Source organism: Rhinopithecus roxellana, chromosome 4, assembly GCF_007565055.1.
Source record: "Rhinopithecus roxellana isolate Shanxi Qingling chromosome 4, ASM756505v1, whole genome shotgun sequence".
In the NCBI taxonomy this organism is placed as follows: Eukaryota; Metazoa; Chordata; class Mammalia; order Primates; family Cercopithecidae; genus Rhinopithecus; species Rhinopithecus roxellana.
This window is the reverse complement of record NC_044552.1, coordinates 177,357,232-177,373,994: the sequence shown is the minus strand read 5'-3', so window position 1 is coordinate 177,373,994 and position 16,763 is coordinate 177,357,232. Positions and strand designations below refer to the sequence as shown.

Sequence of the window (16,763 nt, the reverse complement as noted above, 5' to 3'; positions counted from 1 at the left end):
TTTTTTTAAGTACAGACAGGGTCTTGCTATGTTGCCCAGGCTGGTCTCAAACTCCTGACCTCAAGCAAGCCTCCTACCTTGGCTTCCCAAAGTGTGGGGATTACAAGTGTGGGCCACCGTGCCTGGCCTAATTACTGATTTTAAATATTAATCTTTCTAAAAGTCAAACTCCAGAACTGTGCGTGTAGAACTATCCAATTTCTGTATATAACTATAGAAATATGCATTAGATAAGCACATTGCTTATATAGGAATCAAAAATTACCTGTGAGTTTACATAAAAATTATTTGCAGAGGTTACCTCTGGAAGCAGTATTAGAAGTGGAGGACTTTTTTCTTCTATGTTGAAAACATTTTAAGTAAATTTTTGAAAATGAATAGAAATTTAATCAGGAACAGACTTTCTATCCAAAAAAAAAAAAAAATGTATAGTCTTCTTTACAAAAGAAGAGAAATAATTGTACTTGTTCAGTCATTCAAGGCCACTGAAATAATTGGCATAGCTTGAGCTGTGTGGTACTGTCACAATACGCAAACACAGTGTGGTAATTTTTATAGTAATTGAACCTGACTTACGTCTTAGAAAGTCATAAGTTAGGAATTCATTCTGTCCATTCTTTTGATGTAAAAACTAAAGAAAGCAAAACATTTTTTGACTGGACACGTTGTCTCACGCCTGTAATCCCAGCACTTTGGGAGGCCAAGGAGGTTGGATCACCTGAGATCAGGAGTTCAAGACCAGCCTGTCCAACATGGTGAAACCCCGTCTCTACTAAAAATTCAAAAATTACCCAGCCACGGTGGTGGGTGCCTATAATCCCAGCTATTCGGGAGGCTGAAGCAGGAGAATCACTTGAGGCCGGGAGGCAGGGTTGCAGTGGGCAAATATTGTGTCACTGCACTTCAGCCTGGGCGACAGAGTGAGACTCCGTCTCAAAAAAAAATAAAAACAACAACAACAAAGAAAACATTTTTTTTAAAAAACTGAAAAGTAAAGAATGACTTTGACCTCAATGTCCCAAGGGTCTGCTTTATGTAGTCTGCCCCTCCACAAGCAGGGACTGGGTCCTGGTCACCTGGGTATCCTTGTAGTAAGCTCTTAGCAGGGACTGGGTCCTGGTCACCTGGGTGTCCTTGTAGTATGCTGTTAGCAAAGGTTGCTAAGTTGAATGAACTTCACCATTTCAGTCCTTTCGTACAGTAACAGGCACTCAAGAGAGTCCACGCCGTAGGGTTGATCAGCCACAACGAGAGAGAAATATACTCTAAGAGCACACACCATCAACCCCAGAGTATCCCTGCCGACCAGGAATGCAGTCACAGTGGTGCAGGTTCCCAGCTACCCCAAAGAAATCCCAGGAGATTCCATCTCTACTAAGTCAAGCAAATAGAAATTCCAACTGTAGCAGCACCATCTATTTTCATTATATAGTGTGTGTGTGTGTGTGTGTCTCTCTCTCTCCTTTTCCCTCAGTCACTTGACATTGATACTGGGCCATTTATCCTCATGCATCATCTTAGAGTTACGTTTGTATAATTATCAACATGGCCATTTGATATAAACGATTCTGTCCCTCTGTCCCTCACATCCAAAGAAAAGGGAAGAAACAGAAAGAAAAGGCCTAATTTCTGAGCAATTATTTGTTGTTTGTTTCCTATTTTCTAATTGTCCTCCATCTTTACTCATCTTTTTTTTTAATATTAATTATTTTTTTGAGACAGGGTCTGGCTCCACTGCTCAGGCTGGAGTACAGTGGCGCACATGGTTTACTGTAGTCTTGACCCCTTGGGCTCAAGTGATCCTCCCACCTCAGCCCCGTAAGTAATTGGGACCACAGTTGTGCACCTCCACACCTGACTAATTTTTCTTTTTTTTTTTTTTTTTTGTAGAGATAAGGCTTTGCCATATTGCCCAGGCTGGCCTTGAACTCCTGGGCTCAATCCATCCTTCCACCTGAGCCTCTCAAAGTGTCAGGATTACAGGCGTGAACCACCATGCCTGACCAGAAATTCTTGTTGAGGATCTAATATTGCCAGGCACTGTATTAACAATTCAGAAAATACTCCTACTTAATAAATAAACACTTGAATTGTTTTCATTACTTCATTGAAAAGAAAATTTTTTTATTTAAATTATATCGTCAGCCAGGCACAATTGCTCACCCCTATAATCCCAACACTTTGGGAGGCCAAGGCAGACAAATCATTTGAGTCGGGAGTTCAAGACTAGCCTGGCCAACATGGTGAAACCTTGCCTCTACCAAAAATACAAAAATTAGCCAGGCATGGTGGCAGGTGCCTGTAATCCCAGCTGTTTGGGAGGCTGAGACAGGAGAATCGCTTGAACCCACGAGGCGGAGGCTGCAGTGAGCTGAGATCATGCTGCTGCAGCCCAGCCTGGGCAACAGAGCCAGAGACCATCTCAAAAAAATAATAATAAATAAATAAAATTGTGACGTAGTTAACCAGTATGATCTTTTCAGTTATTTTTAAATTTTTGAAACAACATGCTGTATATCAGCCATCCATCAGAGGAGGAAAGAAATGTGTAGAAAAGGGCCTGGCACGGTGGCTCACGTCTGTAATCCCAGCACTTTGGGAGGCCGAGGCGGATGGATCAGGAGGTCAGGAGTTCAAGACCAGCCTAGCCAACATGGTGAAACCCCATCTCTACTAAAAATACAAAAATTAGCTGGATATGGTGGCGCGTGCCTCTAATCCCAGCTACTCGGGAGGCTGAGGCAGGAGAATTGCTTGAACCCGGGAGGTGGAGCTTGCAATGAGCCAAGACCGCACCACTGCACTCCAGCCTGGCGACAGAGCGAGACTACGTCTCAAAAAAAAAAAAAAAAAAAGGTGTAGAAGGACTGTCTTCTGCTTCAGATCATGAACTGTAGGAACAAAATAGATATGTGTAAAAATGTTGCTCTTTTTCTGAACCAAAATAAAATTAGATTTTTGTTGTTGTTGTTGGGAAAGGTAGTAGATTTCAGGAGAAATCAGAAAATAAATTATTTCAGAAACACAACAAAACTAAGTACAATGTTAAGAAAATTATGTTTAGAAATTGTGATTCTATCACTTTATGAAACAGAGTCTTTAATAATTTTTCAACTTATACCAAGGATATTCTTTTATTTCTTAATGACTAGTTTTAAATATGTAGCTATTCTCTCTGTACTGATTTTTAATTAGTGCTCATAAAGGCTATTGATAGAACTCATTTTTTCTCCAAAATGGAGTTAACCGAAAATCGGTAAAGATTCAGAAGATTCATTTTAGTAAAAATTCTAGTCATGAAGGGCAAAAGCCCATGAATTTCAGCCTTTGTAGAAGAATCCATTAATGCAGCATTACAAGTAAGTACATTTTAGTGCCTCCTTAGTTATTTTAAGCAGGAGGCCTCCTTAAAGGGCACACAGATAAAGTCAACATAGATCTCCACTGACCCCAGGCGTGTGGCCAGAGGTCAACTCCCAACAGCTGTCTGGACTCCCTTTTCCCTGCAGTGCTGTATTGACTCTTGTCTCGGGGGTGACAATCCTTTGATAACAGGTTTTTTATTGGGAGAAAATTTGTGGGAATGCATAAGGTCTTGCTAACATAATTCCATATTATGCTTACTCAACAGGAGAAGTTTTAGTTTAAACGTAGACTTATTGGAGATGGCTGTGTATCCACAGGTCAGGGAGTCTCGCATCTGCAGATTCTTTGTGGTTTCTCGTCTGTTGTTGCTTATCCCAAATAAGTAGCTGCGCTTCTTGGAAGAGATGATTGCGTCACTGGAAGGGGTCATGGGAGTCTTCTGATTGAACTCATTTTCCTCCCATCTGAAAGAAAGAAAAGTTGAAAACAAGAGGAAAAACATTTCACACTTCCTGGCATGTAATATCCCGGCCAGTTTTTGTTTGTTTCTTTTTTGAGACAGATTCTCGCTCTGTTGCCCAGGCTGGAGTGCATTGGTGCACTCTTGGCTCACTGCAACCTCTGCCTCCCAAGTGAGTTCAAATGATTCTCCTTCCTCGGCCTCTCATGTAGCTAAAACGACAGGTGCTCATTACCATGCCCAGCTAAAATTTTTTTGGTATTTTTAGAAGAGACAGAGTTTCGCCATGTTGGCCAGGCTGACTTCAAGTGATCTGCCCGCCTTGGCCACCCAAAATGCTGGGATTACAGGCGTGAGCCACTGCTCCCAGCCTGGCCAGGTTTAGATCCTGGTTTTGTGACAGAATCAGAATGACTAGAAGATTCACGTTCTGATCCATTGCAGCTAACAAATACAGCTCCAGTTACCGCGCGAATCCTGCACCGCCTTTGATCAGCATATAGTTAAAGGCGGAGAATTGGGTTTTGTTGTTTGTAAAGATAGTGAGTGTAAACAAGCATGCAGTAAATTATGTTATCTGCAGTAGAATCTTCCATTGGTAGCTTTGGTCAGATGGACCCAGATACACTGCCTTCAGGGCTCTTCTTGTTTTGTCACCATGAGTAGAGATTTCCATTTACACTGCCTCATCCGTACTGAAATCGTGTTGCAGTCTCAGAAGCTGCAGCAGCCATAGAGTCCAGTGACATCCTTACCAGTAAGATGTCTTTGACCTAGAGAGTGCATTTCAGGGGTGGGACAGCATCCCTGTGGCTAAATATGATTATTCATTTCTTTCTCTTAAACTGTAAAACGCTTGTTCTTTTTCAAATCCATAGCTACACACAGATTATAGAGGCATCTTAAAAAGCCTTCTATAGCTGGGTGCAGTGGCTCACGCCTGTAATCCCAGCCCTTTGGGAGGCTGAGGCCGGTGGATCACTTGAGGTCAGGAGTTTGAGACCAGCCTGGCCAACATGGTGAAACCCCGCCTCTACCAAAAACACAGAAAATTAACCGGGCGTGGTGGTGGGTGCCTATAATCTCAGCTACTCTGGAGGCTGAGGCAGGAGAATCGCTTGAACCCGAGAGGTGGAGATTGCAGTGAGCCGAGATCGTGCCACTGCACTCCAAACTGGGTGAGAGTGAGACTCTGTCTCAAAAAAAAATAAAAAATAAAAAAACCTTCTATAAATGCCATAAGATGCCCGCAAATGCCATCTCAAAATGCAGTTAGGCAGGGAAATTACCTGGTATGAGTTGTAACCTAGGCAGCTGGAAAAAAATATGTGTCCACCAGTTACCCTTGTGTTCAATGTTTCAATCTGTAGAACAGTAAGTGTGGTTTTTTTTCTGGGGTCTCCCTCATTATATGCACTCACTGGAGTAACCAGAGAAAAATGTTACCCTCCTGCTGGGAACTTTAACGTCAGAGGCTATGATACCCATCTTCATACCTAAAGTTTTAACATATAGCAAGTCCCCACCTACAAGCAGGTCTTGTGTCAAAAGTGTAGTTGTAGTTCATTGTTTGGAACCCAGAATGGATTTTCCCATAGGCGTGTTATGAATGGCAGCTGTATTCCAGGCAGCTGCGGAAGCCTTTTTAGCCCATTTATATACCTGAAGTGCAGTCCTGTGCAATTAGCAAGACGAGAACCAGCCATCATCCATCACAATGTTGTATGTGGTCTCCCAGCCTCCCCCCCTCCCACTCTTAGTCGGCCCAGCCAGGCAGGGAAGGGGGTGTTAATGAGGCCTGCAGGTGCACAGATTTGCTCTCCACCTGCTGCATCTGCAGGGGTTAAGCAGGCTTTCCTCTCCTCTTCCCCCTCACCATCCCTCCTCTCCCTCTCCTCACCCCCAGTTCCCCTTTCCCTGTGCTGAAGGCGCTGGGCAGTGAAGTGAGGAAGGGCGGCTGGAGCTGTTGGGGGCTGAGGCCACATTGTGCAGTTCACATCAGAACCCCCTGGGGACTTGCCCCAGTTGCAGATTCAAATGCAGCAGGTCTGGGGTGGGCTCTGAAATTCCAAACATCTAACCGGCTCCCAGGTAACGCCCATGCACAGGCCCACAGGACTCATCTGAGTAACAGGAGTCTCTAAACAACATGCGGGGAGGAGAGGCTGGTGAAGAGGGAAACCGCCAGTCATGACTGAAAGGCAGTGGAGGGTGAGAGCTGAGTTCTACTCTCTAGGTCTTAGGGAAGTCCCTTTTACGCTGAGAACTTTTTGCCATGTGGGAAGAAGCAGGCAGACCCTGGATGCCATCAGGTGCTGGCACATCGCAGCCTCGTCTCATCCAAGGCGTTCTTGGCCAGGGTATGTGGAGGTTCTACATGACATGGCATTAACCCTCGGGAGAGCAGGCACAGTAGAACCCGAGTGTCTCCTCCAAGCAACTGGGTGCAGCATTGCTCCATGGGCATCGTTTGTATGAAACACTCATTATTAAAGCACAGTAGGAAATGCTGAAGTGGCAAAGGAACGGGTCATCTGGGAGCCCCAGAATCTAGACCCTGGAGCAGTGTTTCAGGGCCTAAGGATCCATCGGGGGGGTCAGCGTCAGAGGCCCCAGCACACACAGGGCTTCTGATGCAGGAGGAGAGTGTGCGGTTTGAAGATCTTTCATCCCAATACAGCAAAGCGGTGAAGAACCAGTTTTCATCCTGTCTCCACCACTAACTAGCCGTGTGTCCTTGAGCTCATACCCTCATGCCTAAATGTCCTCTGTCCTCATCTGTAAAGTAAGGCTAACATGAGTACCTACCTCATTAGGGTGCTGGGAAGCTCAATGAGATCTTTTCTGTAAAACCCTTAGACTGTCTGTCAAGTGGCACAAAAGCAGTAGTAGGGGTGGCTGTGGCAGCATGGTAGGGGTGAAATGAGTAATTTGAGATTATAGGCCTACTAAAGTCAAATTTCTGGTGTTGCAACTTATTACTAGTGTGACCTGGGACAAATGACTTAGCCTCTCCAAACCTCAGTTTCTTTGCTTGTGAAATGGAAATAATAAAAGTTCCTACCTCCTACATTATTGAGAGGATAAAATGAGGGAAGCACGTAGCACAGTGCCCATCAACAAAGCAAGCTCTCAGTGCATACCAGTTACTGTTACTGAGGGAGACCTGGGTGACGACTGGCATCTGAACAGGAGTTTTCCAGCTGTGCTCCAGGAGCTGTAGGTTTTACAAAAATGTGTCTTGGGGGTGAGAAGGAGACCATTATTCACCCTGCCCACACCCGCGGCCCCCTTCAACCTGATGGGCTTATCTTTGTTGGGGTTCAGCATGAAGATTTTATTGAGAAGAAAAAGTTTGGAAGATCACTGTTTTGTAGTTCGGGTGTGTTGTGGGGTCACAGGGAAGATAAATGGTCTCAGTTTTCAGGAAGTTGACATTTGCCTTTTCTATTTCATTTCCTTAAACAAAAATTGAAATAGCAGATGAAAAATTTAAAGAGATATATGCATATAAAACCTAAAGTTCTATGAGGCTGTATTGAATGATAGAGTTCATTTGCGTCATCAGACGTTGTGGCCACTTTATAGCATTTGCTAATCTCTAACACTTGGTTTTCTCCCCTAGATGAGCACCATGCCAGGACTGCCCACCCGGCCCTGCTTTTATGACATAGATCTTGATACCAAAACAGAACAAGTTAAAGGCTTGTTCTAAGTGGACAAGGCTCTCACAGGACCTGATGCAGGTAGGCTGATGTGCTTCAACTTTTTCTCTCTGTTTTTTTCCAGTTCGAATCCTTTTTTTGTCATAGTTGTTTTTCTGATACCACAGAAGTGATCTGATAAATCCTTTCCTTCCTTGGTTACTCAAATTCCTACCAAATGACTTACCATGACTGGAGTTCACTCCTGGGTGTGGATGTGAGTTAGATGCTCAGATGCTCAGTACACAGCCCTTAGTGTACCTGCGCGCGAGTCCAGTGATAGCCAAATTATGTCATCCCTGGCTATAGATATGTTTAGAGCATCTCTGACCATAACAGAACTCTGTAAACTCATTATTCTTTTCCAGGATTAAACCAGCATCTGTTGTAATTTTAAAAGAGTAACTTCCTACCTTCCTGCCACATATCTCTTGGTACAGAGTTAGAATCCTATGAAAGAGGAATCTTGGTGTATCCATTTCCTGGGGCTGCCATGACAAAGTATCACAAACTGGGTGGCTTAAAACAGGCTTAAAACAGGAAAGTTTGAAACAGTTCTGGAGGCTAGAAGTCCAAAGTCAAGGTGTCAGCCAGGCCATACGCCCCCCGAGACTCTGGAGGAATCCTTCCTGGCCTCTTCCTAACATCCGGTGGTGGCTGTCACAACCTGGCATTCCCACCTTGCAGCTGCGTCACTCCCGTCTCAGCCTCTGTGGTCCCACCACCTTCTCCCTGTGTCTGTCTCACATGCTGTTCACCTCTTGTAAGGACCCCAGTCCTATTGGATTAGGTAGGGCCCACCCTAAGAACCTCCTTTTAACTTGATTACTCTGCAGAGACCCTCCTTCCAAATCAGATCACTCTCACAGGTGCTCAGGGTTAGGACTTAAGCATATCTTTTAGGGGACACAGTTCAACCCAGAACACTCAACCGTGGCACAACAGGTGTGTTCGGCTCTCGTGTCCCTGGACAGACACACAGCAATAGGACAGACCTATTTCACTAGAGGGCCCCATGGGTCCCAGGAAGGACAGGGCAGCAGAAAGTAGGCCACTTGATGACTTCGGGTCTGCACAATCTCAGGTTGGGCTTTGACTTTGAGCTGTCTTAGGCAGCCCAGACCTGGGAACTCTCCATCTTATTCATGTCCACCCCACAGCACTGCAGCCATACGTGCTGGCTTCTGTCCTGACTCCCCACTGGGAAGAAAAATGACCACATTCCTAAACCTCCTCCCTGGGGGACAACTTCTAATCAGAAGTTTGAAAGGCTGAGGGCTGCTTCTCCTACCCCAGGGATCAAACATGTCCTCACCATATTCTAAAGACACATTCCTTCCCCGCAAGCACCCCGCCTCCTTCTCCCCACTGACTCCTGTTCCTGAGCCCAGAACCTCTCCTTCTTGCCAGCATATTCTCAGCCTTTGCAGATGAGCTTCCATGACCTAAAGACCCTCTTCTTCAACCACCTCTGAGTTACAGCTGCAAGCCAGGCATCCAGGATTCTCATTTCATTTATTTCACTACCAGTAGTCCACTTGAGGACTTCTTGTTGTTGCTTTTTGAGACAGAGTCTTGCTGTGTCACCCAGGCTGGAGTTCAGTGGTGTGATCCCAGCTCACTGCAACCTCCGCCTCCCAGGTTCAAGCGATTCTCTTGCCTCACCCTCCCCAGTAACTGGGATTACAGGTGTGTGCCACCACACCCTGCTAATTTTTGTATTCTATTTATTTTTTATTTTATTTTATTTTTTGAGACAGTTTCACTCTGTCACCAAGGCTGAAGTACAGCGGCACCATGTCAGCTCACTGCAACCTCTGTCTCCTGGGTTCAAGCAATTCTGCCTCAGCCTCCCGAGCAGTTGGGATTACAGGCACCCACCAGCACGCCCAGCTAGTTTTTATATTTTTAGTACAGAAGGGGTTTCACCATGTTGGCCAGGCTGGTCTCAAACTCCTGACCTCAGGTGATCCACCCACCTCAGCCTCCCAAAGTGCTGGGATTACAGGTGGGAGCCACCGTGCCCAGCCTAATAGAGATGGGGTTTCACCATGTTGGCCAGGCTGGTCTCAAACTCCTGACCTCAAGTCAGCCACCTCGTCTGGCCAAGTTTTTTTGTTAAGCCTTTGTTGCTAAAACACTAAAGACCTAGGCTATGGTGAGAAAGATAAGGGACCCATAAATGAAATTACATTAAAACAAGGTGTGAAATTGTTTGTTTTGGGCTGTGGATGTTGTTTGGGTGGTGTTTGTATGTGTTTTTGCTGAGGAGCGGGAGCTGTATTAGTTTGAGCCATAACTGCATCCTTTGTCTTTGTTATTTCAGAAAAAAGAAAACTCTAGAAAATGAAGTAAGGGAGACTAGTTTAACAAAGAAACCCATAAATTCAAGCATTGATAAAATGTTGTTTGTCTTTTGGTGTGAGTTTGTGTGTAGTGAATGTCTTGCATTCCCCAGTAAGGCCGTGGGGAAATACTGCTATTTCCCCAATTGCTAGTTGGCCTAGCAATACCAACTCTCTCTTTTTATGTCAGGAACCCATTATGTTACATTTCTGCTGTTTGTCATTTTTCTCCAGAATAAGTGTGTTCAATTCTCCTATCTGTCTTAGACAGTATTTTTCCAGCTTTTTGGTGAGTTTTCATATGCTCTCCAAGTAGGTCACGTTAAGTCCAGTTTTACCTTAATCATTGTAGTTGGGACTCAGGTAATGCGAAGGGACACATCCTTAGCTTTACTAATGCATACCCTTAAATCCTTTATTACCTGCTCCCTAACAAGAATTCCTCCAGATCTTATAGACAGGGCCTGCAGGGCAGGACGGGGGCCTGTGGTAATTACCTCCGATGCAGTGGGCATTGTGCTAAGCACTTTTCAGGGGTGGTCACAGCACCTCTGGAGCCAAGTGTTGTCCCATAAGGCCACAAGGCTTCAAGAGGACCGAGCCTACCCCTTAGTCACTGAGGGGGTGGCCCTGGTCTGCAAGGCTACAGAGCTGCCTTGCCACCCTGTGGCACTGCCTCTCATTTTGTAGCTGGCACACGTCATTTTGCCAGCCTTATCACATGTCATGCTGGCATCAACCCAGGGAGGTGGGTAGTGTTTTTGTTTAAGAGCTGCAAGAACTCTGCCCAGAGCAGTCGACAACCTGCTCAAGTTGTGCAGCTAGTAACTACAAAAGCGAAGACTCTACTCTGATCTGTTGACTCTCGATATTACCCCAACCTTTATGCCCCAAACCAAAGGATGCCCTTTTCATTTCAGTCATGGGCAAAATGAACTTTGGCGCATTCCAAAAGATGATGTCAGCTATTTGAACAGACAGGTATTTGAGGATAATGGGGTAATTTTTTTTTTAATAAGTAAAGATAATTGTTTGGGTATTAAAAGCTATGATTTTGTCATAACTCTTTTTAGTCCAAGTATAATAGAGCCAACTCTTTCCTAATTCTCTAATGGAATGGCATTTCCACCCCCTACCCACCCCCCAATCCAAAGCCTCCTTCTTCTTTGTGAATTGCTAAATACTATTCTAGGCTAAGTGGGCAGTGGTTCCAAACCCATCGTTTGACCCTGCTGGAACAATTAAAAACAGATCCAGTGTCCTAAGATAAAACCACCATACAAAGCAAATGTTCCCTCTCGGTGGCTCCTCAGTAATGACCCAGCAAGCATTGTCTGTTTCCTGTGCCTCTCACTGTAGCCATCAGGACCACTTCTACTAATAATCAGAGGTCTGTGGCTGTTCAAAATGCATAAGATAAAAATGTTAAAGCTTGGACAAACGTGGGCATCCGGAAGGAAATGTCTGGCTTGCTGACTTTGCTCCCTCAGGGATCACCTGTAGATGACATGCATACCCAGGTACTGAGCAGCACACTCATTATTCCCCCAGGAAAGTGTTGAAGGCGCCTCCCACTCGGGAAGAAGATTGCGCTTGGTTGATGACAACTTTCTGTCCTTCCCTTCCTCACCTTTCTAGCCTGTTTGACCTCCTAGGAAACCGTGTGAAACCAAAGGTGAACGTTATATGCCAAAAAAGCACCAGAATTTGAGCTCTCCTTGCTCCCTCTTCCCAAGACTTCTCTGTAGTCCCTTCACTATTGTTAGAATAAGGGCATGACTCATTCTTTTGGATATAACTAAATAGAACTAATTAAAATAAGTTGTTTGTCCCAGTGAAATCGATCCGGCTGTTGAGTCTTTTGTTTAAAGATTATTGGAACAAAGGATTTGATATTTTACCCCCCATTCTGTTTTCTCATTCCGAAACTTTATCATATTTCTGAACTTTGGCAAGATTCATTCAAATGAACACACAATAAAGTCTGGCAAATTTCCTAAAGAATTCCGGGACTCCCTTCTTCATTCCGCTCTGAAAAGTTGTGTTGAGTACGGAATCAGGTTTACTCCAGTCCTTGCTATAAATGTTTGTTATTTACAAAAGAATTGCTTTTTCTTGAATTACACATGCAGAAATAAGTTCAGGAAAGAAACTCATTTATTTCCTAAACTGGCTTTATGGCATCAACAGACAAATGGTTAAAGAAAATGTGGTATGTATGGACAGTGGAATACTATTTAGCCATTAAAAAGAATGAAATAATGTCATTTACAGAAGCATGGATGGAAGTGGAGGTTATTATGAGAAATAAGCTGGGCACAGAAAGACAAATGCTGCATGTTCTCACTCTCATGTGGAAGCTAAAAAGCTTAGCCTCATAGACAGAATAAATGGTAGATACCAGAGGCTGGGAAGGATGGGTGGCTGGGAGGAGGGTAGGAAGAGAGGTTGGTTTTGAGTACAAACATACAGTTAGAAGAAATAAGCTCTGGCCGGGCGCGGTGGCTCAAGCCTGTAATCCCAGCACTTTGGGAGGCCGAGACGGGCGGATCACGAGGTCAGGAGATCGAGACCATCCTGGCTAACACGGTGAAACCCCGTCTCTACTAAAAAATACAAAAGAAAAAACTAGCCGGGCGAGGTAGCGGGCGCCTGTAGTCCCAGCTACTCCGGGAGGCTGAGGCAGGAGAATGGCGTGAACCCAGGAGGCGGAGCTTGCAGTGAGCTGAGATCGGGCCACTGCACTCCAGCCTGGGGGACAGAGCGAGACTCCATCTCAAAAAAAAAAGAAAAAAAGAAAAAAAAAAAGAAGAAGAAGAAGTAAGCTCTAAAGTTTGATCGCAATCTAGGATGACTATACTCAGCAACAATATTTTGTATACTTCAAAGTAACAGAAAGAGAGTACTTGAAATGATACCAACATACAGTAATGATAAATACTCAAGATAATGGACACCCCAGTTACCCTGACTTGATCACTACACATTCTAGGCATGTAATAAACACTCCCATATACCCCATAAGAATATAAAATATTAGGCCGGGTGTGGTGGCTCATGCCTGTAATCCCAGCAATTTGGGAGGCCAAGGTGGGTGGATCACTTGAGCCCAGGAGTTTGAGACCAGCCTGGGAAACATGGCAAAACCCTGTCTCTACTAAAGATAGAAAAATTAGCCAGGCGTGGTGGTGCACACCTGTAATCTCAGCTACTCAGGAGACTGAGGCAGGAGAATCGCTTGAACCCAGGAGGTGGAGGCTGCAGTGAGCTGAGATCATGCCACTGCACTCTAGCCTGGGTGACAGAGCAAGACTCGGTCTCAAAAATGTATATAATGTATCAATACAAGGGAAAAATGGGCAGAAATTTTCAATGATATTTAATAACCATAACTTAATCTTGAGTTGCGTTTCTGCCTGCCAGCCCTTCTGTGAACATGATTTGTTCAGTCGCAAGTCACAAACCACAGGGTTACAAAGTGCCCTGGGAGGGCGCCTGAGCTCTGTGGTTTTAGTCTTGAAACTTTATCTTTTCACAGAGCAATTCAAACATTGCTCATCACCATTGTGTTCTGAGAAAAGAGGTGCCAACGTATCACCCTGAGCCATGCAAGGAGTGCTGTGTGCCCTCTTCCTTTCCGCTTCCAGGCGGGGGCCAAGTAGGATGGAAGCTCCAGCTTTATACTTAAATAATCCTCATCAACATCTAAAAGATAGTGATAATTAAATCTCTCCTGTGTTGCTAAATTAAATCTCCCCTATCTAACTAAAATGGAATGTTTTAAAGCTTAGGTAACAATTGTGAAATTCTTAATTCCCCTTAAAAACATTTTTTTCTGAGCACATTTTGATTTCTTATTCCCATGCCAAAATAGAATGTTTCGTATATGGTATCTTCCAAAATATTTTCCCACTGAGTTAACTTCTGAAATTGCTTCTTCCAATGATAAGCAATAAACAACAGATTCGTTTTTACATTCTCACCTTAGCTATTGCATCTCTGATTGTTTTCATCAGTAATGAGACTTTCTATACTTTGGCCAGTCCTTCTGTTTTTCTTAAAATGTGGGACCACGGGCCAGGCATGGTAATCCTGTAATCACATCTGTAATCTCAGCACTTTGGGAGGCCGAGGCAGGCGGATCACCTGAGGTCAGGAGTTCAAGACCAGCCTGGCCAACATGGCGAAACCCCATCTCTACTAAAAATACAAAAATTAGTCAGGCATGGTGGCAGGTACCTGTAATCCCAGCTACTTGGAAAGCTGAACCCCGAGAAATTGCTCGAACCCAGGAGGCGAAGGTTGCAATGAGCTGATATCACATCGCTGCATTCCAGCGAGGGCGACAGACTGAGACTCCATCTCAAAAAAAATAAAGTCAGACCATAAACTCTAAGCCCCTTTAGATACAAAATCACAGGATACAAATGTAATGTGCTAATCAGCTGGTCTTCCACCACCCATCTCTGGAGCATGGAAGGCCTTGTCCAGCCTTGCCTTGCCAAGCAAAGGGTCATCTCTACCCTAGCACGCCTGCTGTCCCAAGAGTCATTGACCCTCAGGTCAAGGGATACCAGAGCCACTACAGTGAGGCTGGCCATGTCTCTGAAATATTTTCTTTTTGTTCATCTTTGTTGTGCTTATAATACTCCTGTTTTCTGTTTATTCCCTTCACTTGAATCAGATGTTAGGGGAGTATTTGAAGCTCCTCGTTCCCTCTCTTCATCAATATCTTCTGTCTAGAAACTAATCAAGCACCCTATCTGGCTCCAAACTGCTCAGTTATCTCTGGGAAGCCAACTCACAAGATTTCAGCAGAGTTGCACTTTCTTGGCCTAAAAGATAAGTCCTTCCATGTATAAATTCAGATTAAAGGCAACATGTTGCATTTACATTTTAGAGGGGTGAACACATTTTTTTCTGGGACTTAAGTGTTGTTTTGTTTCTTTGTTTTTGTTTTTGCTTTTGTTTTTAATGTCGTTTGATTTATTTCTCTTTCTAAGAGATTACAGGATTCAAGAACAGCAGCGAATCTTAATAGCCTTTGAGAGAAAGCAGCAAAACTTTAGTACTAATTTCCAGGACCATGAACTTCCATGCTGTCCTAAATGGCATTTTTCAGACATTGCTTTCTGTGCCTATTCTATAAAACCCAAAATCCAAGGTAACAGGATTCCTTATCTAAAATCCTAAACAAGGCTGGGCATGGTGGTTCACACCTGTAATCCCAGCACTTTGGGAGGCTGAGGCAGGTGAATCACTTGAGCCCAGGAGTTCAAGACCAGCCTGGCCAACGTGGTGAAACCTCATCTTTACTAAAAATACAAAAATTAGCTGGGCATAGTGGTGCACACTTGTAATCCCAGCTACTCGGGAGGCTGTGGCAGGAGGATTGCTTGAACCCAGGAGACGGAGCTTGCAGTGAGCCAAGATCTCGCCACTATACTCCAGCCTGGGTGACAAAGTGAGACTCTGTCTCAAAAAAATTAAAAAAAAAAAAAAATCCTAAATATTCTCATTCCACAGGATCCTACAAACTGTAGATCCCAAACTTGGAAGTTCTGGGAATTCTGCCAGTATCCCCAAGTAAATCTCTTGGGAAGTTTAGAATGCTGCATGGCGTAGCTGTGCCTGCCCTTCCAGAGTGGTGCAGACTGATTCTCCACGTCTGCTAAGTAAAATATTCCAACAAAGATCAGCCTTATCTAGTGAACAGAACCATCACTCTGCTCTTGAATTTTCTTTTGGCCTCAAACTTTAGAGCTATAACATGTTAACGGTTTAACACCAGAGGAGAAAGCTATTCTTAAACTACTCAAACATGGTTTTTTTTCTATTTTTCAGACTCCTGAAACAGACTACTCTTTGCCTTTTTGCTGCAGTTGGAGAAGAAACTGAATTTGAAAAATGTCTGTTATGCAATGCTGGAGACATAGTGAAATAGGCTAAAGATTTCTTCTTCGTTCATGATGAATTCTGTTCACAGCGGAGTGTGGTGTTCGGCAAAAGGACCTCCACCAAGACTGAAAGAAACTAATTTATTTCTGTTTCTGTGGAGTTTACATTATTTCTACTGCTTACACTTTAGAATGTTTATTTTATGGGGACTAAGGGATTAAAAGAGTGTGAACTAAAAGGTAACATTTTCCACTCTCAAGTTTTCTACTTTGTCTTTGAACTGAAAATAAACATGGATCTAGAAAACCAACCAGCAAGTTTTCAGTGCCAGATAAAACTCTCTGCCCGCTAGAGGTAACTCCTCATGGAAGGCAGCTGGGAGTGTTACCTGACACCGATTTCCTAGAAAACTGTGACGGCAACCAAGCTTTTTAAACGTGACAAGAAAAGCAATAACACACATCGAGAAATACCTGATCAATCGGGAAATCTGACTGTCAGGGATCTCTTGTAATATCTCTTGGAATGAAGTGCACTGTGTATCCAATGCTATTTTCCAGCACCAGTGAAGTTGCTATTTCTTACCTAAAACAAATGGGTTTATGCTAGTTTCTTCCACCAAGGAATGAGTCTCAATGGCCATTAAACTTTCTAAGGCCCACAGGGCTAGGAAAAGTCGCTCTTAAAGGTCAGGTGTTTGGAAAATGTTTTTCCTTTTGCCCAACCCTTAATTAATAGTAGAGAATGTTCTGTGGCCTATTCCCCTCACTGGGAGTTCTTGACCCTTCTTTGTTTTCCAATTTTTCCTACAATAATATAAAATTACGTAAAAGTTACAACAAAACCAAGGATTCAGGAAGAAACAAGCAGTGATTGTCCTCTAGGCAGCCTAAAGAAAATAGTCACCATAAATATCTTAGATGTCCTCCAGGCATATCCTGCAGGATCTTTTCTGCGTCCTCTTGTCCTACACCCTCCAGTGACCCTGCT

At 44.0% G+C, this 16,763-nt stretch overlaps 1 protein-coding gene across 2 annotated transcripts in view; it reads left to right on the top strand.

Moving 5' to 3' along the window:
• MTHFD1L (methylenetetrahydrofolate dehydrogenase (NADP+ dependent) 1 like) overlaps positions 1-16,083 on the top strand; it is a 235,102-nt gene extending 219,019 nt beyond the window's left edge. For both annotated transcript variants that reach the window (XM_030929150.1, XM_030929149.1), the window contains exons 27-28: positions 7,452-7,572; positions 15,720-16,083. In XM_030929150.1, the coding sequence (XP_030785010.1) occupies positions 7,452-7,541 (90 nt within the window). In that variant the 3' untranslated portion in view covers positions 7,542-7,572; positions 15,720-16,083. The remainder of the gene's footprint in view (positions 1-7,451; positions 7,573-15,719) is intronic.
• Positions 16,084-16,763: the final 680 nt, after the last annotated feature.